This window comes from Centropristis striata, chromosome 4 (assembly GCF_030273125.1).
Source record: "Centropristis striata isolate RG_2023a ecotype Rhode Island chromosome 4, C.striata_1.0, whole genome shotgun sequence".
Taxonomy (NCBI): domain Eukaryota; kingdom Metazoa; phylum Chordata; class Actinopteri; order Perciformes; family Serranidae; genus Centropristis; species Centropristis striata.
Window position 1 is genome coordinate 28,280,942 of NC_081520.1, and position 22,773 is coordinate 28,303,714.

General features: G+C 41.6%; 3 protein-coding genes across 5 annotated transcripts in view; 2 read left to right on the plus strand and 1 right to left on the minus strand.

The window, feature by feature from the left end:
* Positions 1 to 3,036: 3,036 nt before the first annotated feature.
* Positions 3,037 to 5,200, minus strand: LOC131970271 (stress-associated endoplasmic reticulum protein 1). Its single transcript, XM_059331632.1, has 3 exons — positions 5,011 to 5,200; positions 4,375 to 4,447; positions 3,037 to 3,881 (listed from the first exon to the last, which is right to left on the minus strand). Exons 1-3 carry the CDS (start codon positions 5,092 to 5,094, stop codon positions 3,841 to 3,843), a joined length of 198 nt encoding a protein of 65 aa, XP_059187615.1. The 5' UTR covers positions 5,095 to 5,200; the 3' UTR covers positions 3,037 to 3,840.
* A 1,032-nt stretch (positions 5,201 to 6,232) lies between these two features.
* Positions 6,233 to 18,253, plus strand: eif2a (eukaryotic translation initiation factor 2A). 2 transcript variants are annotated; one of them, XM_059331608.1, is made up of 16 exons: positions 6,233 to 6,313; positions 10,137 to 10,206; positions 10,297 to 10,368; positions 10,500 to 10,618; positions 10,753 to 10,852; positions 10,938 to 11,020; positions 12,228 to 12,301; positions 12,378 to 12,522; positions 13,176 to 13,292; positions 13,376 to 13,532; positions 14,177 to 14,261; positions 16,332 to 16,664; positions 17,156 to 17,260; positions 17,363 to 17,473; positions 17,573 to 17,638; positions 18,093 to 18,253. In XM_059331608.1, the coding sequence occupies exons 1-16, from the start codon at positions 6,286 to 6,288 to the stop codon at positions 18,150 to 18,152; spliced, it is 1,725 nt and encodes a 574-aa protein (XP_059187591.1). In that variant the 5' UTR covers positions 6,233 to 6,285; the 3' UTR covers positions 18,153 to 18,253. The 2 variants fall into 2 exon arrangements, with proteins under 2 accessions (XP_059187591.1, XP_059187592.1); XM_059331609.1 differs by having other exon boundaries at positions 17,366 to 17,473.
* Positions 18,254 to 18,495: 242 nt separating this feature from the next.
* The window catches only part of tsen34 (TSEN34 tRNA splicing endonuclease subunit), a 64,014-nt gene continuing 59,736 nt past the window's right edge, over positions 18,496 to 22,773 (plus strand). For both annotated transcript variants that reach the window (XM_059331625.1, XM_059331624.1), the window contains exon 1: positions 18,496 to 19,008. The gene's annotated coding sequence lies outside the window, so the exon portion shown is untranslated. The remainder of the gene's footprint in view (positions 19,009 to 22,773) is intronic.

The window sequence follows — 22,773 nt, forward strand, 5'->3', positions numbered from 1 at the left end:
TTTTGATGCATTATAAAATATTTTGATCCACTACAAAACATTTTGATCCACTTTAAAACATTTTGATCTACAAATGTTTTTATATTTTATTGCAGAATAAAGGAGGAGGAGCAACTGCTTGTTTTCGTCTCATTTCTCGTGTGCAGATTCTGTAAAAATATCTTTAACAGTTATTTTAGTTATTTTACCCATAATGCATTGCTGTATTTTATATTTTATTGCTAATAAACACTTTTTGCTTTGTCACAAATAAAACCTGTTTTAACCACATGAAATGTGTTTGTTTGTTGTAAACAAATTATGTTAATAATGTATAAAAGTTTACATTTGCGCTGGTGATGAGATCAATAACCTGTTGATAACCTGTTAATAATCTGTCAATATATTAATAACCTGTTAATGTTATTAACCTGTTATTAGCATGTTAACCTGTTAATATACTGTTAAAAACGTGTTAATATGTTAATAGCCTGTAATAACCTGTTGATATCATGTTAATAACCTGTTAATGTTATTAACCTGTTGATGACCTGTTAATAACCTGTTGATAACCTTTTAATAACCTGTTGATAACCTGTTATTATCCTGTTGATAACCTGTTATTAATAGTAATTATGTCTTTATACAGGAGACTGATAACATGAATTAACACATTACAGCCTGATATGAACCAGTTATTATAAGTTATGAACAGTTATTACACATGAGACACCTGGACCCATCAGAGACATCTGGACCCCTGAGAGATACCTGGACCCATGAGAGACACCTGGACCCCTGAGAGACACCTGGACCCATGAGAGACACCTGGGGCCTCATGTAAGAGTGCGTAGCTTTCATACTGAAAGATGGCATACTCCCAAAACTAGAAAAGTATGTATGCAAACTCACCTCCACATGTATCAAACTGTGCTTATGCCAGGTTCTGCTCACCTTTCTTTGATACATCCCAATCAGCTGGAACTGATCCATATGCATGAGCCACCAACCACGCCCCGGCTCCACCCGCAAATGAATACGCAGATGACATGCAAATGACTATATCGCTGGCTTGCCCGCTGATTATTGAAAAAACAACGGCAAATCAACGTGCTGCCACTGCGCGCGAGGTGGACATGGTGATCTCTGAGGTGGGGGCAGGAAAATTTTGATTTTTGTTGCCTGAGCTCTGGGATCATCGCTCCTTCTTAACTCCACCGTTGTTAATGTTACTCAGAGCCGCTAGAGCAGCCACTGCGTAGCAAACTAATTTTTACCCATCAGTTTATAAGCCACAGGTAACTTGTTGTCCCGAATAAACATCACATAGGCCTATGGGATCAAATATGCACCATTCTGAAATTATTTCCCACACACGTTTTTCTCCGGGAACAGGGATCTGTGCGTCATGGATCACTGTACACCTGGAGCGTTAACATCTCCATGTTAAACCAAAGGGGAAACAATCGCAGTCGGGACTTTGGCACAGTGATTAAAGCAGGTTAACTGTGAAAAATGTATGCGCTCCTTAATCAGAATCAGAAGTATTTTATTGATCCCCGGAGGGAAATTCTGTATATAAAAAAACAGTTGAAATAGCAGAATATATAGTAAATATTATATATATATATATATACATATATATATATATATATATATATATATATATATATATATATATATATATATATATATAAAGTGACGGTCACAATAACAGACAATACTACTGCCATAAACAGAGCCAGGGAGATGGCATGGCAAAAAAAAAAATTTGCAGACTGATAAAATGCATTAATAATTCAATCCTACTTATTGTGTTATTTATAGTTGTTAATAAATTAACAGTAAGATCACTAGATACAGTAAGAGTGCTTATATCATCAGTAGGCTGGATAATAACAGCTGTATGTTCACAGTTAGGTGTAGGCTAAGTTGGGAGAACTCACAAAAAGAATTTACTCTAAATTGGCCTAACTTGGCGAAGTAACCCTGCCCTATATTAATTATTCTGTTACATATCAACAGTAGGAATCTGAACAGCCAAAAAAGGGCTTGGACAAGTGAAAACGTAATAATGTTTGGGCTGTATCTTCATTCTTCAGATTGTGTATAATTATGCACCTTGCTGCAGGACACAGCTGGAACAACTACTGCAGCAAGCAATGATGAAACTGAGAAATAAAATAATAATTGGCAACTACATAATCAGCTAAGCTACTCTTTGACACGTTTTCTTTTACAGGATGTCAGCTTGATCTGCGAGCGCCATATGCTTATGGACACTGAATACCAAAAACTCGATAGGGAGACAAAAAGCTAAAAATGTAATAATTAAATTGGAGATAAAGTAACTAGAGAATGGTGTAAGTAGGCCTATACATTTTATCACAGCAGAAGGTCCTGGAGACTGCATTGAATGTGTTTTTTGTCTTAACAGCTAATACAAAATGAAAGAATAAAGAACTACTAAAAAGCTTTTGCACACTTCTCTTAAATACATACATATATATACATATTTAGCTTTCAAATAAAGGGTTCACTCCTAAACAAAAGTTAGATGAATCAAACAACAGATTGCCTGAATTGGTGTGTAATTTCATGCCTCGTCACACTGTGGGGACAAAAGGTCTAAACCAGACTGTAACATAAAAAAAAGTCTAAACTTTCAGTACGGACATGACAAATGTGACGCAAGCACGAACAGAAACGTGGCGGAACTGTCTTTTGGGATTTTGTTTCCGCCCATCAGGAATTATTTGACACACAGCTAGTTAGCTCGACAGTTAGCCTGCCCCAGAGCAGGCTTGTTCAGCAGTATAAGTTACCATGGTTACTGAGCAGGGAGTCACACAAACCACTTTAATGGAACGCATCTCTCACTTAAATTAGCTAGATTTATCATAATAAGCCAGGCTTTTCCTTAATCCACGTTGATGAACCCCCCCCCCCCAGATCAAGTCAAATGGTTTCATCAACAATATTATTAATAATAATAATAATAATAATAATAATAATAATAACAATGATGATGATGAGACATGAAACACAAGCACGGTGTTTGTCTTCAAAATGAAACTTTATTACGAGAACAAACGTTCAGGTGAAGCTGCACACAGTGCAAACACACCTGGTACACCTCCTAACCTTCTGATTCAAAAGACCTTCATCACTTCATTTACACTGAGGAGGAGGAGCAGAAGGAGGAGGAGGAGGGGGAGGAGGAGAGGAGGGGGAGGGAGAGTATAGGAGAGGAGAGGAGGAGAAGGGGGAGGAGGACAGGAGAGGAGAGAGGAGAGGAGGAGGAGAGATGAGAGGAGAGGAGGAGAGGAGAGGAGAGGAGAGGAGAGGAGAGGAGGAGAGGAGAGGAGAGGAGAGGAGAGGAGATGAGAGGAGAGGAGGAGAGGAGAGGAGAGGAGAGGAGAGGAGAGGAGAGGAGCGGACCCACAGCTGGAATGTAAAAGTTTCCAGATAAACAGGACTCAGAGGGGGCGGAGTTAAACCTGGCCCCACCCCCTAACATGTCACTGATAAGGTGTAATCAGAGGGGGCGGGGCTACAGCACAGGTAAACAGAGAAAGGCACTTGTGGCTTGTTTACAGGCAGAAACACTGAGAAGTTGGTCAGCAGCGACTCGCTGAGTCAGCACAGATAACAGAGGGGGCGGAGCCAGGGCCAGGTCAATGTGTGGTGGTGTGTGTGGTGGGGGGAGGGGGAGGGGTTTGTTTGGTCGCTGGCACTTGCAGTTCAGGAATGTGAGCTGGTCTGGTCGAAGGGTCTGGGGGCTGTGGCGCTCTGGTGATGTCGTGGTCGTTCTTGCAGCCGCTCGCCGGGCGCCATGGCCCCGCCCCTGCTGGTGTATCACTACATGCCCATCCTGATGCTCTGGATGATCTGAAAGATAGCTGCAGAGAAACAAAACAGTTACCATTTATATTATTATTATCTGAGTCAGAGAAGCCCCGCCCACTCACTTGTCAATCACCAGCTGTTTATTTATTGATTTAAAGTCACAGTGACATTCACACTGAAGACAAGCCCCGCCCCAGGTCACCTCAACATTTATCAGTCTGTAGTTTAACTAGAGGAGCAGGAGGAGGAGGAGCAGGGGGAGGAAGAGGAGCAGGAGGAGGAGCAGGATGAGTAGGAGGAGGAGGATGAAGAGGAGCAGGAGGAAGAGAAGCAGGAGGAGCAGGAGAGAGGAGGAGTAGAGGAGGAGGAGGAGCAGGAGTAGAGGAGGAGAAGGAGAAGGAGGAGCGGGAGGAAGAGGAGCAGGAGGGAGGAGGTGTAGAGGAGGAGAAGCAGGAGGAAGAGGAGCAGGAGGAGGAGGAGCCGGAGAGAGGAGGAGTAGAAGAGGAGGAGTAGAGGAGGAGGAGGAGGAGCAGGAGGAGCACTGACCTGATCCACAGACGACGAAGATGAAGAGCGCGAGCAGCCAGGGACCGACCCCTTTATCCTCAGTGATGCTCCTCTGAAACACACAGTCACAATATTCCAATAATAATGATAATAATAATAATAAGAAAATATTGACAATAATTATATTAATTATAATAGAAACAGGGGGCTAGATGGTGGTGTAGTGGTTAGCAGTCTGAACTGGTTTTAATCAGCAGTATTAAACTGGTTCCCAGTCTGAACTGGTTTTAATCAGCAGTATTAAACTGGTTCCCAGTATTAACTGGTTGAACTGGTATTAAACTGGTTCCCAGTCTGAACTGGTTTTAATCAGCAGTATTAAACCGGTTCCCAGTCTGAACTAGTGTTAATCAGCAGTATTAAACTGGTACCCAGTCTAAACTGGTTTTAATCAGCAGTATTAAACTGGTTCCCAGTCTGAATTGGTTTTAATCAGCAGTATTTAACTGGTTCCCAGTCTGGACTGGCTTTAATCATCAGTATCTAACTGGTTCCCAGTATAAACTGGTTTTAATCAGCAGTATTAAACTGGTTCCCAGTCTGAACTGGTTTTAATCAGCAGTATTAAACTGGTTCCCAGTCTGAACTGGTGACAGCAGCTGTTGTTAAACTCACCGTTGACTTGGCCACGTTTCCTCGCTGAGTGATGTTCTTGCTGTGTTTCTCGTTCGCCATGCGGATCCTCTGTTTGGCCACCATGTTGTCTTCTTCTTCTTCTTTGTGAGTTATTTAATGAATTATGAGTTGTTTGTACGTTGGTGTTGTTATGTTCTCGGTGAGCTCTGGCTGACTGGCAGCTCCTCTCTCTGTCTACGTATCAAAAGGCTGAAGCCCCGCCCCCAGTCCCGGAGCTTCCCGTGTCAAGTTACCGTGCGTCAGAACAACACTTCCTGTTTGATCTTTCAAAATTAAATCCGCGTCGGTTTTTAGTTTTTTGGATCAGTTTTCTCTTGACAACGTGTTGTGGATCTATTATTTATTCAAATAGAACAGTTTATAAACACATTCACCAGTCTATCAGAGTTTCTGATATGACAGGACTGTGTTATTATTGATGCATTAATGTCCATTAGTTTAGAGATGAGATATTTAATCGCTGCTGGACAGTTTATCATGTAGAAATACATCATTTAATATTTATTAAAATTAGATTTGATAATGCAAATCAGTAACTAAAGCTGTCAGATTGGAATGTAGTGCAGCTAAATGTAAAAATAAATAAATAGTTGAGTCAAGTCCAGTCCAGTCAAGTCAAAGTTTATTTCTAGATCACATTTGAAAAACAGCCTAAATTGACCAAGTGCTGTACAGCTATTTAAATACAATAAAATCATACACAAATATAGTAATAAATAAAAACAATGAAAACAATAAAATGCTAAAAACGATAAAACAATAAAATTGTTATAAAAACTCAATCTAAGTAAGTAAAAAGTAGTTAAACAGGAAATAAAAGAATATAAAGTAAAAAAAAAAAAATAATAATAAAAAAACATAAATAAAGAATTTTATTTTATTTTAGCACTAAATTAATTTAGTTTTTTTTATTTTAACCATTTTATACATTCTATGATTTTAACACATGTAGCGCTTTTACTTTGAAAACGGAAGTCACCTCCCCTGAATCGCGCTCGCGTCGCTTGACGCAGCTGTTGAACTTTAAACGTTTTAAAAATAAAACTTTCTCTCTGTGATGTGAATCAGAGTTTGTTACTGTTTGATCATCGCGTCAGTCTGTGTCTGAATAAAAAATAAAACCGTTTGTTAACCGGTAGTGATGACGTGTTGCAGCGGCGCGCGGACCGTCTGCTGATGTGGCACTGATAGTCCCGCCCACTGATCTGTGACGTGTTTCCGGGAGCTGCGTTTCTTCTTCCGGCACACGTAAACATGGCGCCCCCCATCCCGCTACTCGCAGGTGTGTGTTCAGAGTTTATAATTGTTGTTGTTTTTAAAACGTTAAACTGTTAAATGTTTGATGTTTAACCGGAGACTCACCGGACAGACAGAGGCTATAGCCGCCGGTCAGAGTATGTCTGTTTTCTGCCGGTTTCAGCTGATTCTCTGCAGTCAGAAACTCCCTGAAATAAAACCAGTCCGCTAATCTGGTCAATTCGGCTCCAATAAATCAATAAATAATGTATCAGTGAGAGTTTAGAGGGTTATTGATCCTCGGCTCAGTAGAACCACGAGATCTGAAGCAACTTAAATTTTGTCTGTTTGTCAGATTTTATTTATGCCGATTTGAAGAGTTTTACTAGAGGGAACAGATTATATATTTATTGTTATTTAAACTAACATCCTGACCAGCCGATACATGTGGAAACCTTTAATTAACACATTCTCTGATGGGATCTGGTCTCAGACCTCAGCTTCTCTCAGGACATATTTTACACCAAACTTAGTTAAATATATAAAAATGGACACGATAGTTTTTTTTCTAGACTCAATATATTGTTGTTTATGTGTGACTTTTTGTGCTTTTTTGTGTTTAAAGTAAAGCTGCAAATGTTTGACAGGCAGCACCAACTGCCAACAAACCCTATATTTCTCAAGCAGCCATTCCAGCTGTGTATATGTTATTTTAATAATAAAATAATATAAAACATAATTAGTATCTCAGTGCAATGATTTGTTAACAGAGCCTAAAAGTCTATTTTTTGGTTTTGGTTGTAGTTTATTTATTTATGTTTCATTTATCGAGGATGTTTTAATCTTTCTTTTCCTCATTTCAATTTCAATGTTTAATATTCTCCAGATTTAAAAATTAATTGTTGTGGAAAAGGACAAACTTATTATGCTCTAATATCGTTATAAAACTAAAACAACATCGATACTACAATACTATCGTTTTTCGTAATAGTTTCTGGGAAAATATTTCGTCCTGAAAAATGTGTTCTTGTGACAGGTCTAGTGAGCGGACTGTTCTACTGAAGGATCAGTCAGTTAGTCTCGTTCAGGTTTGATTTATGTTTTACCTGATGGATCATAAATGTGTCAGAGTGATTCTCTGCTGGAGGTCAGTGATCAGGATCCTGAACGGGATCAAGTTTATATTCAGCTCTCAGTCTGACTGATTGAATTACTGCTGAAATCATTACTGATTGATTTATAATCAACAGACTAATGATAAGAAAACTGGAACTCAACAAATAATGAAACACAGAGTAAAGAACTCAGAGACAGCTGTTAGAATAATAAATAAATATGTCAAATTAGTTTGATTTTTTTACTTAACTAAGTTATTTTTAAATGTTTTTTTCTTCTTCTTTCATTTTGGATATTTTTTTAGAGTTTATTTTTATATTGATTTATATTTTTTATTTTTTGTTTTTTTTATTTTATTTATAAATACAATGAAACACTCCTGAACAAAATCTTAAGACCGGGGGAAAAATAACAAGCATTCTAATTTGTCGTTTGGTGGAACATAACCAGGTTGTCAGTAGAGCTTCGAAATGCAAAAAGAATAAACAGGAGCAAGAGACAAAGAAAATAGAGTAGGCAATTTATTGAAAACTGCATTGAAAACTGCATTTAAACAGGCTGTTCATCATCTGATCAAAGCCCATAGCCTTAAAAAGTCAAAATCTGTGCAGAAATCTGTCTTTCATGTCGGGTTTCTACCAGACATTCATGCTGTCATGATCTCCTGATGGTTAGAAGCAAAAAAGGCTTTCCATCTTTGAACATGGCTAATTGTTAAGGCTACACAACAAATCGTCTCCCAACGCTCCATCTCTGCTGAAGTTGGATGCAGTAAGACAGCCGTTTTATATTTCTTATAGGATCTTGAGGCTTATGGGACAAAAAGTCAAGTGGTAGACCCAAAAACATTTCCCCTGCTCTGAGCCGGAGGATACTCCAGGTTGTCTGTGAGGACACAGGCCGATCCTCGACCCAGATTAACCCTTACTGATGCTGACTGTAGCCCAATAACCATAAGGCGGCATCTGCAACAGAAGACTTAAGGAACAATAAATGTCTTCAAAGGCCATGTCTCCTCTCAGGACACAAACTTGCCCATTTGCACTTTGCAAGGGAGCACCAAAGATGGGACATTGAAAGGTGGAAAAAGTTTTATTCTCTGACGAGAAAAAATGTAACCTGGATGGTCCTGTTGGCTTCAAACGTTACTGGCATGACAAGGAGATCCCACTGGAGGTGTTTTCTATCAGCACAGTGGAGGAGGCTCCATTAGGATCTGGGCAGCTCTTTTTCAATAGAACAATGCAGCTTCAGGCTGTTCAGGGCAGGCAGCAACCTCCAGGTCTGAGTAGGGAGGCAAACCAGGAAGATCCTTCAGCTGCATTCTACCAGAGACTCCAGCAGGGGGCGCTGACGGCTGCAGAAGCATTTGGCTCCATCAATTTCAATACAAAATGAGAAAAAGTCTCACTTGATTTATTACCTCAGAAATGTTTTTAGGACAACACTATGGTCTCATTCACTATTAAAAAGTCTTCTTCAAGACAATTTGATGTTAATAGTGTAAATAATGGCCCTATTTAAAAGAAAATAGACGATAAAGAATTGAATGATCATGCTACCTTTGATTGACAGGTCACTAACAAGGCGAGTCGTTATCAGGAGAGAAGCAGAACAATGGCACTGTGTCAATAAAGTTATATATAACGTTATATAGACATAAATAAAGGTTGTTTATTGGTTTGGTCTCATAACTTTGACTTTTTCACTGTGTTTTCACTTAATGACAGTTTATTTGGACGTTTTGTTCATTAAATGTCTTGTTCAGCATTTGGTTGGTCCAACAGAAACTCCAAGAAGTCTCTGTTCAGTGTTCAGGTCAGTAACCAAAATTTAAACTAGTCAGTGTGATCAGATCCCTTTCGCTCCTCCACAGTCCAGATATGGTCTGCTCCCCGTTTCCGGAAACAAGATGGCGACGAGTGTAACGCTGAACTCAATGCCTCAAACGGCCACAAACCAACGAGATGTCAAGACGTCCATTATTTATACAGTCTATGGATCAGGCCGTTAAACCGCGGCCTGTTCTGCAGAGATCTAGCAGTGCTCATCCCTCTGGACTGAGGGCCTGGTCTGTGTGGTGATGACTGGTTCTTCAACAGGACAACACTAGTTCACAACACCCGCCTGACCAAAGACTACTTCAGGAGAGTAACGTCGTTCTTTTGGACCATCCTCAATGTTCCCCTGATCTGATCCTAATGAGAACATTTGGGGATGGATGGTAGAGGAAGTTTACAGAAACAGACGTCAGTTCCAGACCGTGGATGCTCTTCATGAAGCCATTTTCACCCATAGTCTCCTGGAAACACTCACATCATGATGCCTGAACGAATGTTTGAAGTCATCAACAAGAACAGTGGGGCTACTAACTGCTGAGTCCTTTTGACACTTTTAGTTGTGTTTTGGACTTCCTAAGGCTATGGTCTTAAACTTTTGATCAACTGATGAACAGCCTGTTTGAGTTAAAATGCAGTTTTCAATAAATTGCTTTTGTCCCTTGCTCCTGTTAATTCTTTTTGCATGTCAAAGCTCTGCTGAAGACCTGGTTATGTTCCACCAACAACAAATGAAAATACTTTTTCTCAATGGTCTGAAGATTTTGTTCAGGAGTGTATATAGAAGCCTCTGGCATGAAGTACTCATTAAGTGTGTGTGTGTGTGTGTGTGTGTGTGTGTGTGTGTGTGTGTGTGTGTGTGTGTGTGTGTGTGTGTGTGTGTGTGTGTGTGTGTGTGTGTGTGTGTGTGTGTAGTGCGTGGCTCTGATGGGACGTCTCTTCTCTCTGGTCCTCCAACATGTGAGCAGCACTCGTCCTTCCAGAGGTAACACCACAATCAGTTTACATTAATGTACATTATTATATGAATATATTAATTAATAACATGTTTTGTGTGTCTGTCTGTCTTTCTCAGGGACGCTCGGCCCAGCAGGTGTGTCTCCTTCAGCAGAGACGGGACTCTGTTCAGCTGGTGCAACGGACAGAAGTAACCTTTAATATTTGATGTTAATAATAATGAGCTTTAAATTATAGTATAAGATTTAAAGGATTAATTCACTAAATATCAGTAAAGATTCTGTCCGTCTGTCTGTTTCTCTACCTGTCTGTCTGTCTCAGTGTCTCTGTGGTGAATTCCTCAGACGGTTCAGTCGTCTCTACCTTTGACCTTCCAAAGACGTCTCTGCTGCAGATTTCTCCTCTCAACAACATCCTGGCCACCTGGCAACCGTACAGCAGTAAGACACCACACACACCAACACAATACCAGAATACCCTAACCCAGATGACACAGAGTGATGTGCGTGTGTGTGTGTGTGTGTGTGTGTGTGTGTGTGTGACTGTGACTGTGTGTGTGACTGTGTGTGTGTAGAGGCTCAGGACAGTCCTCAGGGTGAAGCCAACCTGCAGCTGTGGGACGTTCAGAGCGGTCAGCTGATCAAAGCTCTGTACCAGAAGAAGGTGGAGTCATGGTGAGCACACACACACACACACACACACACACTCATCACACAGTGTTTGTGTCATATTGCAGCTCTGTGCTCTGATTGGCTGCAGGTGTCCCAGCTGGTCTGATGACGAGAAGATCTCAGTGAGGAGCGTCAACAACGAGCTGCAGTTCTACGAGAACAACGACTTCAGTAAGAAACACCTGACATAGACAGAGCCCAGTCATCCCGAGGTCATAGTCAGAGCCCAGTTGTCTCCAGGTGATAGTCTGATTCATTTGACTCCAGGAGATTGTCTGGCCTAGGTGATAGTCTCACCCAGGTGATAGTCTGACCCAGTTGTCTCCAGGTGATAGTGTCGTGTAATTTGCTGGTCCAAGTTGTAGGTCAAATAGCTCATAAATCAGTCTTTAAAGGAGTCCAATTGGAAAATATTACTTCTCGGTCTTTAACAGTTATTCAAAAGCCCAGTTGGAAAACAGCTCAAAAAAACTCTCTAACAGGTCTCAAAAATCTTCAAGCAGGAGTCCAAGATGTTGTGACAACACTTTATTATCGATAAAAAGTGGAGAGAACAAATATAATACACACAAGGTGCAGTCCATAAGCTCTCTAACTCGAAATGAAACTTACATGAGGTTTTATAGAGAATTTACACATACATGTCCATCCCATAATAAATATTCATTATGAACTTTACACCAATAAAATTTGTTGATTCTTTATATTTCTCCTCCTAGGGGCTGCCCCAAACGTCATTTTATTTATGATTTATTCAGTTAATATCCGCCCCCTGGGTGCAGGTGGCATTACCTCATCTCCTGGCAGTGAGACACCAATATGTTTAGGGGTGGGTAGGGGGGAAGAATATGCAGCTGAAGAAAAGACACTTGTTTTGATCACTGTTAATGCTGCTTTTTGCCCAGCTGGGAAACCTTGCTCTTATCAGCTCTCCTGGGCAACCACACTAATAAGCATCTCTGGCGAAAGATCACAGGTGTTTTTTCTGGCACAAACCTAACATTCTACATGGGGCCTTATCTCATTTTCCTGTCTTCCAGTACTTTTCCACATCTTAGTTAAATCTCTGCAGCATTTTGATTATACATAACATCATACAGATCACTCAGGTTTACATTATTTAATCACAATTTGTCATACAAATAGCTACGTAGTCCCTCGAGAGAGCCTCACAAGGAGGTACTAGCTAGCTCCCACCACATTATTTACACTACAATAGTCTGACCCAGTTGTCTCCAGGTGATAGTCTGACCCAGTTGTCTTCAGGTGATAGTCTGACCCAGTTGTCTCCAGGTGATAGTCTGACCCAGTTGTCTCCAGGTGATAGTCTGGCCCAGTTTTCTCCAGGTGATTGTCTGACCCTGTGTCTCTCCCTCAGAAACCATCTCCAATAAGCTTCACATGCAGAAGGTTTCGGACTTCGTTTTGTCTCCTGGAGAAGCGCCTAGTAAGGTGAGAGTCTCGGTCCTGATCCAGCAGAGACCAGAGGAGGTTTACAGCTGATCCTGGTCCCGTTTGTCCCCTCCAGGTCTGCGTCTACGTTCCAGGCAGTAAAGGAGCGCCGTCGTTCGTGCGTCTGTACCAGTACCCAGTGCTGGGCGGGCCCACCGCTGCACTCGCCAACAAGAGCTTCTTCCAGGCCGACAGAGTCACCATGCAGTGGAACAAGAGAGGTGAGGGAGTTGGTCCTGGTCCTTGGCCTGGTCCTGGTCCTAGGGAACAAGCAAAGATTAAATAATAAATGTTGAAATAAATTGAAACATGATTATTGAGTGTGCTTGTCAGAGCCACTATATTCTCTCCACCGGGCTTATTCTAATTCTTCCGTTTCTCCCGTGTTTTTTTTGGTCGACTACTTCTCCCAGAGTTTTGGTCGCACATACAATAAAGAAGGTATCAAATCAACCGGCTCGGTCATGACAAGTGTGCTATGACTTTGACATTCTTCATTTTTCTTCACAAAACACATATGTAGACGTTCAGGAATAACTCAGAATGCTCAAAGTGAAGTCTGTTCACTGATATGAGCTACGGTTTGGACAAAAATGCTTTCTGTTCGAGGGGAACTTTTACCTGTTTTCACCTCTCTCAGTGGCGTCAAATGGAACAGGAGCAACTGCAGTTGATTGATCTGCTGTTATTGGTGGCCGCCACACACACACACAAACATGTTGAAAGCTTGATCTCTCACATCCCTTAGCAATCCAGTTATTAAAGAACGTGTGTGTGTGTGTGTGTGTGTGTGTGTGTGTGTGTGTGTGTGTGTGTGTGTGTGTGTGTGTGTGTGTGTGTGTGTGTGTGTGTGTGTGTGTGTGTGTGTGTGTAGCCTCGGCCGTGTTGGTTACAGCGAGCTCTGAAGTGGATAAGAGCGGAGCGTCGTATTATGGGACTCAGACGCTTCACTACCTGGCGGCCAGCGGAGAAACATCTCAGGTCCCTTTGGGTGAGTCTGATGGTAATAATCATATAACAATAATATATAAGATGAGCTCCGGTGTTTATGACGTCACTTCCTGTTTGAAACAGCGAAGAACGGTCCGATCTACGATGTCGCATGGAGTCCGGGCTCCACAGAGTTCTGCGTGGTGTACGGCTTCATGCCGGCCAAGGCCACGGTCTATAGCCTCAAGTGTGACCCGCTATTCGATTTTGGGACCGGCCCCCGCAACGCCGCCTACTACAGGTCAGCACGCCACCACACATCAGCACGCCACCACACATCAACACGCCACCACACATCAACACGCCACCACACATTAGCACGCCACCACACATCAGCACGCCACCACACATCAGCACGCCACCACACATCAGCACGCCACCACACATCAACACACCACACATCAGCACGCCAACACATCAACACACCACCACACATCAGCACACCACCACACATCAGCACGCCACCACACATCAACACACCACCACACATCAACTCGCCACCACGCATCAGCACGCCACCACGCATCAGCACGCCACCACGCATCAGCACGCCACCACGCATCAGCACGTCAACACATCAGCACGCCAACACATCAGCACGCCACTACACATCAGCACACCACCACACATAAACACACCACACATCAACATCCCACCACACATCAGCACGTCAACACATCAACACCCCACCACACATCGGCACATCAACACGCCAACATGCATCAGCACGCCACCACGCATCAACACGCCACAACGCATCAACACGCCACTACACATCAACACGTCAACACATCAGCATGCCACCACACATCAACACGCCACCACACATCAACACGATTCACGGCGTTCTTCGGATCATCATTAATCCTTGTCTCTGACTCTCAGTCCTCAGGGGAACATCCTGGTCCTCGCTGGCTTCGGGAACCTGCGAGGACAGATGGAGGTCTGGGACGTGAAGAAATACAAACAGGTGAAGAAGAACAGACAGGAAGTTCACAGACAGACAAGAAGTACAGGTGCATCTCAAAAAATTAGAATATCATGAAAAAGTTCAATATTTTTTGTCAATCATTTCAGAAAGTGAAACTCATACATTATATAGATTCATTACATATAGAGTGAAATATTTCAAGCCTGTTTTTCATGTAATTTTGATGATTCTGGTTCAGAGATAATTAAAACACAAAACTCAGTGTCTCAGAAAATGTGAATCTTGTGAAAAGTCCAATATTGGAGTACACAGTCAGTGGTGATTTGGGGCCATGTCCTCTGCTGGTGTTGGTCCACTGTTTTCTGAAGTCCACAGTCAACGCAGCCATCTACCAGGACATTTTAGAGCTCTTCGGAGATGCTGATTTCATTTTCCAGCAGGACTTGGCACCTGCCCACACTGGCAAAGGTACCAAAAGCTGGTTCAATGACCATGGTGTTACTGGGCTGGACTGGCCAGCAAACTCTGCTGAACTGAACCCCATAGGAGTCTATGGGCTGTTGTCAAGAGGAAGAGACACCAGATGACCTGAAGGCTGCTATAAAAGCAACATGGTGCTGTAGGCTGATCACCTCCATGCCACGCCGTATTAATGCAGTAATTCATGCAAAAGGAGCCCAACAAAGTATTGAGTGTATAGAAATGAACATACTTTTCAGAAGCCTGACATTTGTGTTTAAAATATCCTTTTTTTTAATTTATCTTATGTAATATTCTAATTTTCTGAAACACTGAGTTTTGTGTGTTCATTATCTGTAAGCCATAATCATCAAAATTACAACTAAACTCACTTTCTGAAATAATTGCCAAAAAATATTGAACTTTTTCATGATATTCTATTTTTTTGAGATGTGCCTGTACACAGACAGACAGGCTGTATCCCTATGTCCAGGACCCTCCTTCGTCGTCGGGTCCTCCAGAGTCCTTCCTCTCTCTGGTAGAACCACTAATGCTCGTATGCAGGTCTGATTCATTGTGTAACAGGACGGTCTGTTTAAATTCAGTGCTGCCTTTTTTAAACCAGTTGAGACATGTGTCTTTGGCATCAGCTCACTGACACATATTAGTGGAAATGGAAGAAGATAGAAGAAGAAAGCTTTAAGGTTGAATCTCCACGATTTAGCAAGTAAAAGCCATAAAGTGGATTAAACCTGAATATTTCACTGACCCTGGAGCAGAACTCACCATGAAGATTTTCTAGTTCTCTTTTTTTTTAATTTTACAGAACAATAACAGCTATTTATAAATAACCATTATTTATAAGTAACAATAACGGATAATAGCGGACTGTCAGTCTGTTAACACAATAAACGCATGTATAACTCTGAATGGCATAGCTACGTATACTTTAGGTCTCAAACCGATCCAGGAAAGGGCCAACTGGCTGCAGGTTTTCATTCCAACCAAGCAGGAGCACACATGACCTCACTCATCTAATCACCTAAGCTGTCTTCACTCGGTTGATTAGTCATATCAGGTGTGCTCTTGCTAGGTTGGAACAAAAACCTGCAGCCGCCCACTTGGCCCTTTCCTGGATCAGTTTGAGACCTCTTGAATTTACATTAATTAACTTTAGCCGACAGCATCAATTAACTTAACTGGTAATGTATCGACATGATGTTTATTATCTTTAGCTAAATATTCTGGTATTTGTTTATGCATGTTTTGTTTGACTTTGATCAGTTTTTGTAAGTTATGTGATAACAAATATTCAGTGTAAACTTTAAATATATTTAAATTCATATTGCTCTGCCGGCGCTGCTGTTTCTTCGCTAGCCATTTTTAATCTCCCGGTAGACCGGTGACCGCAAGGCATTATAGGTACTCGGGACACTGAGGATACACACAATTATCAACAGAAGGACTCTGTCCTCTGGAGGATCCTGGACATCAGGACAGTCTTTCAGCAGTCGATGACATAGAATCCTTCAGATCCAGCCTGAGGATCCTTTATACTGGGAAACAGACACGAAGTAGAACCTGCCGTTGGCGCTCTGCGTGCTCTCACCTCTTGCCCCACCCCCCCTCTTCTTGCCCTGCCCCCTGCAGGTGTCCAAGCCTCAGGCACCGGACGCCACCCACTTCTCCTGGTGTCCGGACGGCGAGCATGTTGTCACAGCGACATGCTCGCCGCGGCTGCGGGTCAGTAATGGCTTTAAGATCTGGCACTACACAGGCTCCGTGCTGCTACAGCGGGATGCGGTGGAGGGGGCGGAGCTCTGGGAGGTCCGCTGGCAGCCGTTCCCCGACGGAAGCTTCCCCGAACGGCCCGTCAGGTACCAGACAGCGCCCAGCGGGCTGGGCAGCACGCAGGCCCCACCCACAACCGCCTACCGCCCCCCCGCACTCAGACACCTGCCTGCCACACCCAGCGCCAAACTGGTGAGTCACGACTACTGCTCCCAGCATGCAATGCAGCCTCACACACACAACTACAGCTCCCAGCATGCACTGCAGCCACACACACACACACACACACACACACCTACAGTGCCCAGCATGCACTGCAGCCACACACAGAACTACAGCCCCGAGCTTGTACTGCAGCCTCACACACAGAACTACAGCTCCCAGCATACACTGCAGCCTCACACACAGAACTACAGCTCCCAGCATGCACTGCAGCTTCACACACAAAGAACTACAACCCCCAGCATGCACTGCATCCTGACACAGCACGCTGTTAATAATGGTAATGCTGCTGAACCAGAGTCCAGCCAGAAAAACACAGATTTAACATCAGACAGACTATCCTTTGGATCTGTTTATTCATTTAAGATTAATCTCAATCTCATTGCTGTCAGAGCTGCAGTCAGCTGACTTTAACCCCATGTGGTGTGGTGTTGTTGTTGTTGTTGTGGTGGTGGTGTCAGCATGAGGAGGAGCCTCCTCAGAACCTGCGTCCTGCAGCAGAGAAGTCTTTGTCCAAGTCGGCTCTGAAGAACCAGAAGAAGAGAGAAGCCAAGAAAGCCAAACAGGTGAGCTGCTGTCAGCCAATCAGCTGTCAGCCAATAATAATAACAATAATAATAATAATAATAATAATAATAATAATAATAATAATGATAATAATGATTCAGCAGGAGGCCAAACCTGAACCTCCCTCTGACCCCGCCCCCGTCAGCGACAGCCAATCAGAGCCGAGCAGTGGCGACCCGGAGACCGACAAGAAGATCAAAAACCTGAAGAAGGTGAAGACATAATAATAATAATAATAATATGTAATAATGACAATAATAATAATAATGTGTGATTGGTCGGTCATGCTGAGCTGTGATTGGCTGTTTCAGAAGTTGAAGGCGATTGAGGAGCTGAAGGATCAGCAGGCGGCGGGGAAAGTTCTGCAGAAGAACCAGGTGATGTTCATCTATATATATATATATATATATATATATATTCATATATAATGCCATTAAATTCACCAAAAAGTAAATCAAGGGATATTTCAAATGTAATTCTTACTTTATTTAACTTTGTATTAATTCCCTGATTAATTTAATTTTCCTATTTATTTATTTGTCGTAATTTTCAACTCTATAAATCAATTTAATTTTTTAACTTTTTTTATTTATTTACCTTTTTATGTATTTTTCACCCCCATATTTATTAATGATTTATTTTATTTCATGAATAAAGAAATAATCCAGAGATAAATGAATTTGTGGAAATAAATGTGTGAATGCAGAGAAAATTAAAAAAAAAATACATACATACATTTAAAAAATATATTTATTTACAAAAATGAACAAATGTTTAATCTGACAGATTATTGATGAGTGATGAGGACTAAAGGTGTGTTTGTTTCCTCAGCTAGAGAAAGTTCAGAAGGAGGAGCAGCTGCTGAAGGAGCTGCAGGAGATCACACTGTAGACACGCACACGCTGCCTCAGTTCATTCAAGCTGTGTGTTCAGAGGGATTCTGGGAAATGTGTTTATGTAAAATAAATGAAATAAAAATAACTCTTAAAAACCTTTTCAACATTTTATTTTTGAAAATGTCTCCTCAGCTTCTGATTGGATGAAACTCACAAAGTTTCTTTGTTTGTATTAAAGCTTCTGTAAAAAAATAAATAAAGTTGAAACAAGAATAAATAAACCGGAGGTCCCTGAACGTCTCAAATAAATGATTCAATAATACCAAAAATTAATTTTAATAAATACAATTACAAAATGTTTTTTTTTAAAACCCCACCATAGATCAAAACATTTTTTTTTATAAAGACTTCATGTTACATTAATATTTTAACGTTTAAATCATTCTTATTATTATTTTTATTATCATAAATAATTAAAAGCAGAAGACGTTTATATTACATATTACATCTGAACTCATTTAATTTTTTAACAGCGGACGAAGATTCTGCTCTGTGATTGGTTGATACCGCATCCAGTCACACTTCTCTGCGCTCCTATTGGTGGATTACCTCCACATGTTTTCCTCTTGTGTGTGCTCGTTATTCTTCACCCGGGCGGCTCGTGTGAGCGGGGCACGAGCCCGTAACCAGCCCCGCCCCGCAGAGACGCGCCAAAGTTAATATGAAGCCCCGCCCCTTCTGGCTCCGGTCTGACTCTCCGTTGACTGCTGCTGCTGGCTGTTTTACTGCTCTGTTAGTTTGCTCGTTTGTGTGTTTGAGTGTATTTTGTAGTTTAAATTGTTACTCTAAAAACTACAACCACGGCATTACGTGGAGCAGCACGTGAGGGAAAACACGTGGACACAGACCAGGTAAGCTAACAGCTACAAGCTAACTGACTGTTTACATGTTTAACTGTTTACTGACTGTTTACGTGTTTAACTGTTTACTGACTGTTTCACTGTTTGGTTCACCGGTTAACAGTCAGTCAGCTGGTTGACTGTCCTTCAGTCTGTAACTTTCTCGTTCAGTTCTTTCAGTTATTCAGCAGCTTTAGTTACTCTATGAATGAATGAAACAATTAATTTTTGCACACAGATCATGAAGAATATGTATTTATTATATAATTTTGTGTGCTTGCAAAAGCACACTAATTGTTATCCCGTGGGCTCATTTTGTGTGCTTGCTTGCAAAAGCACATTAATTGTTATTCCATGGGCTTATTTTGTGTGCTTGCTTGCAAAAACACACTAACTACTATTCACCTGGCTGATTTGGTGTGCTTGCTTGCAAAAGCACCGTAATTGTTATTTTGTGGGCTTATTTTGTGGGCTTGCTTGCAGCACACTAATTGTTATTCCGTGGGCTTATTTTTATTTTGTGTGCTTGCTTGCATAAGCACACTAATTTTTATTCTGTGGGCTTATTTTGTGTGCTTGCTTGCAAAAGCACACTAATTGTTATTCCGTGGGCTTATTTTGTGTGCTTGCTTGCAAAAGCACACTAACTACTATTCACCGGGACTATTTTTATTTTTAATCTTCCGTTTCTTCCGTGTCATTTTTCGGTCGACTACTCCTCCCAGAGTTTTGGTCGCACATACACAAAAAAGGTATGAAATCGACCGGCTCGCCCATGACAAGTGTGCTATGACTTTTCTAAGGGTTTCGACAAACGGTTTTCAAATTATTGGGAAAAACCACGTCAAAAAATCCCCCCAATGTAACCCTATGGAGAGTCTAGAGTGGTGATGTCATCAAACAGAGTGTAGAGGGAGAGAACGAATTGTCAAAAAATAAATTTGAAAACTGTGCTCCAGTTTGGGCGTAGGACGCACAGATGCACAAACAAAACGCACCAACTGCCTCATTGGCTCCCATATTAAAAATGCAGGAAGATTTCTCCCAAAAAATGTTTTTACAGTTTTTTTAAATCGCTCTAACAAAGCTATTTTTTCATCTTTCTTAAAAAAAAAAAACATATGTAGATGTTCAGGAAGAACTCAGGACGCTCAAAGTGAAGTCGGATCAATGATAGGTATTATGGTTTTGCCAAAAATGCTTTCTGTTCGAGGCCAGAATTTTCAGTTTGTCGACCTCTGTCTGCTCACTGTGACGGAACTGTCAGTTAATTTCAGTTGATTGCTCTTATTGGTCGACTCCACCTGGCCACCTGGTTGCTTAGCTACCAAAGCCTCCCCCCTCCCCCCTCCCTCCTCCAACACAGACATTCTAACTGATAACTGTCAGTCTACTCTAAGTGAACAGACTTCATAAAACATGAGACCTTATAACTTGACCATACATTGTCCAATCTTCCTCAAACTTGTCAAGCATGATGATGGTTCATCATTTACCAGTTCTACATAACAATGTGTCATAAATTCCCGCCCTTTTTGATTAGCCACGCCCCTTTCATAACTAATGAACTGTTTGTCCTAGAAACTTGTATGAAGTGTCAGATTACTCGGCATAGAGTCCCTGTTTAACTGGTGATTGATAACCCCGCCCCTTTGATTAGCCACGCCCCCTTTTACTAACTATTGAACCGTTTGTCCTAGAGACTTGTACGAGGTGTCAGTGCACTCAGCAGAAAGTCCCTGTTTAATCCCTGCCCCTTTTGATAAGCCACGAGAGTCACGGTCCAGAGGGAAGCACACAATCAAAATTTCTTTAGAAATTTTCTAGTTTTGTGTGCTTGCAAAAGCACACTAATTGTTATTCCGTGGGCTTATTTTGTGTGCTTGCTTGCAAAAGCACACTAACTACTATTCACCGGGCTTATGTCTTATTATTTTGTGTGCTTGCTTGCAAAAGCACACTAACTACTATTCACCGGGACTATTTTTATTTTGTGTGCTTGCAAAAGCACACTAATTGTTATTCCGTGGGCTTATTCTTCTTCCGTTTCTTCCGTGTCATTTTTCGGTCGACTACTCCTCCCAGAGATTTGGCCACACATACACAAGAAAGGTATCAAATCGACCGGCTCGCCCATGACAAGTGTGCTATGACTTTTATAAGGGTTTCGACAAACGGTTTTCAAATTATTGGGCAAAGACACGTCAAAAAATCCCCCCAATGTAACCCTATGGAGAGTCTAGAGTGGGGATGTCATCAAACAGAGTGTAGAGGGAGAGAAGGAATTGTCAAAAAATAAATTTGAAAACTGCGCTCCAGGCCGCAAATTTCACTCTACAGAAATAATTTATACATAGAAACGTAGGAAAATTTGTCCTCTCACTCACAATCCTCTGGTAAAGCTGTCAGAGTTATAGTTTTGGCGCAGGACGCACAGATGCACAAACAAAACGCACCAACTGCCTCATTGGCTCCAATATTAAAAATGCAGGTAGATTTCTCCCCAAAAAAAATTTAACGTTTTTTTTAAATCGCTCTAACAAAGCTATTTTTTCATCTTTCTTAAAAAAAACAACATATGTAGATGTTCAGGAAGAACTCAGGACGCTCAAAGTGAAGTCGGATCAATGATAGGTATTATGGTTTTGCCAAAAATGCTTTCTGTTCGAGGCCAGAAATTTCAGTTTGTCCACCTCTGTCTGCGGAACTTTCTCCAACAGCAGTTAATTTCAGTTGATTGCTCTGCTCTTATTGGTCGACTCCACCTGGCCACGTGGTTGCTTAGCTACCAAAGCCTCCCCGCTCCCTCCTCCCCTCCTCCAACACAGACATTCTAACTGATAACTGTCAGTTTACTCTAAGTAAACAGACATGTTGTTCTTCATAAAACATGAGACCTTATAACTTGACCATACATTGTCCAATCTGCCTCAAACTTGTCAAGCATGATGATGGTTCATCACTGACCACTTATACATAACAATATTTCATAAATTCCCGCCCTTTTTGATTAGCCACGCCCCCTTTCATAACCAATGAACCGTTTGTCCTAGAGACTTGTATGAGGTGTCAGTGCACTCAGCAGAAAGACCCTGTTTAATCCCTGCCCCTTTTGATAAGCCACGAGAGTCACGGTCCAGAGGCAAGCACACAATCAAAATTTCTTTAGAAATTTTCTAGTTTTGTGTGCTTGCTTGCAAAAGCACACTAACTACTATTCACCGGGCTTATTTTGTGTGCTTGCTTGCAAAAGCACACTAACTACTATTCACCGGGACTATTTTTATTTTGTGTGCTTGCTTGCAAAAGCACACTAACTACTATTCACCGGGCTTATGTCTTATTATTATTCTTCCGTTTCTTCCGTGGTGTTTTTTCGGTCGACTACTCCTCCCAGAGTTTTGCTCGCACATACACAAAAAAGGTATCAAACCGACCGGCTCGCCCATGACAAGTGTGCTATGACTTTTATAAGGGTTCCGACAAACGGTTTTCAAATTATTGGGAAAAAACACGTCAAAAAATCCCCCCAATGTAACCCTATGGAGAGTCTAGAGTGGGGATGTAATCAAACAGAGTGTAGAGGGAGAGAAGGAATTGTCAAAAAATAAATTTGAAAACTGCGCTCCAGGCCGCAAATTTCACTCTACAGAAATAATTTATACATAGAAACGTAGGAAAATTTGTCCTCTCACTCACAATCCTCTGGTAAAGCTGTCAGAGTTATAGTTTTGGCGCAGGACGCACAGATGCACAAACAAAACACATCAACTGCCT

Coding starts and splice junctions, on each gene's coding strand:
- LOC131970271 (XM_059331632.1), bottom strand. CDS start 5,094: ATGGTGGCCAAACAGAGGATCCGCATGGCGAACGAGAAACACAGCAAG. Junction 4,448..5,010: donor GAAACGTGGCCAAGTCAACG/GTGAGTTTAACA, acceptor TGTGTGTTTCAG/AGGAGCATCACTGAGGATAA. Junction 3,882..4,374: donor CTTCGTCGTCTGTGGATCAG/GTCAGTGCTCCT, acceptor GTTTCTCTGCAG/CTATCTTTCAGATCATCCAG.
- eif2a (XM_059331608.1), top strand. CDS start 6,286: ATGGCGCCCCCCATCCCGCTACTCGCAG. Junction 17,474..17,572: donor AGATCAAAAACCTGAAGAAG/GTGAAGACATAA, acceptor TGGCTGTTTCAG/AAGTTGAAGGCGATTGAGGA. Junction 17,639..18,092: donor AAGTTCTGCAGAAGAACCAG/GTGATGTTCATC, acceptor TTGTTTCCTCAG/CTAGAGAAAGTTCAGAAGGA.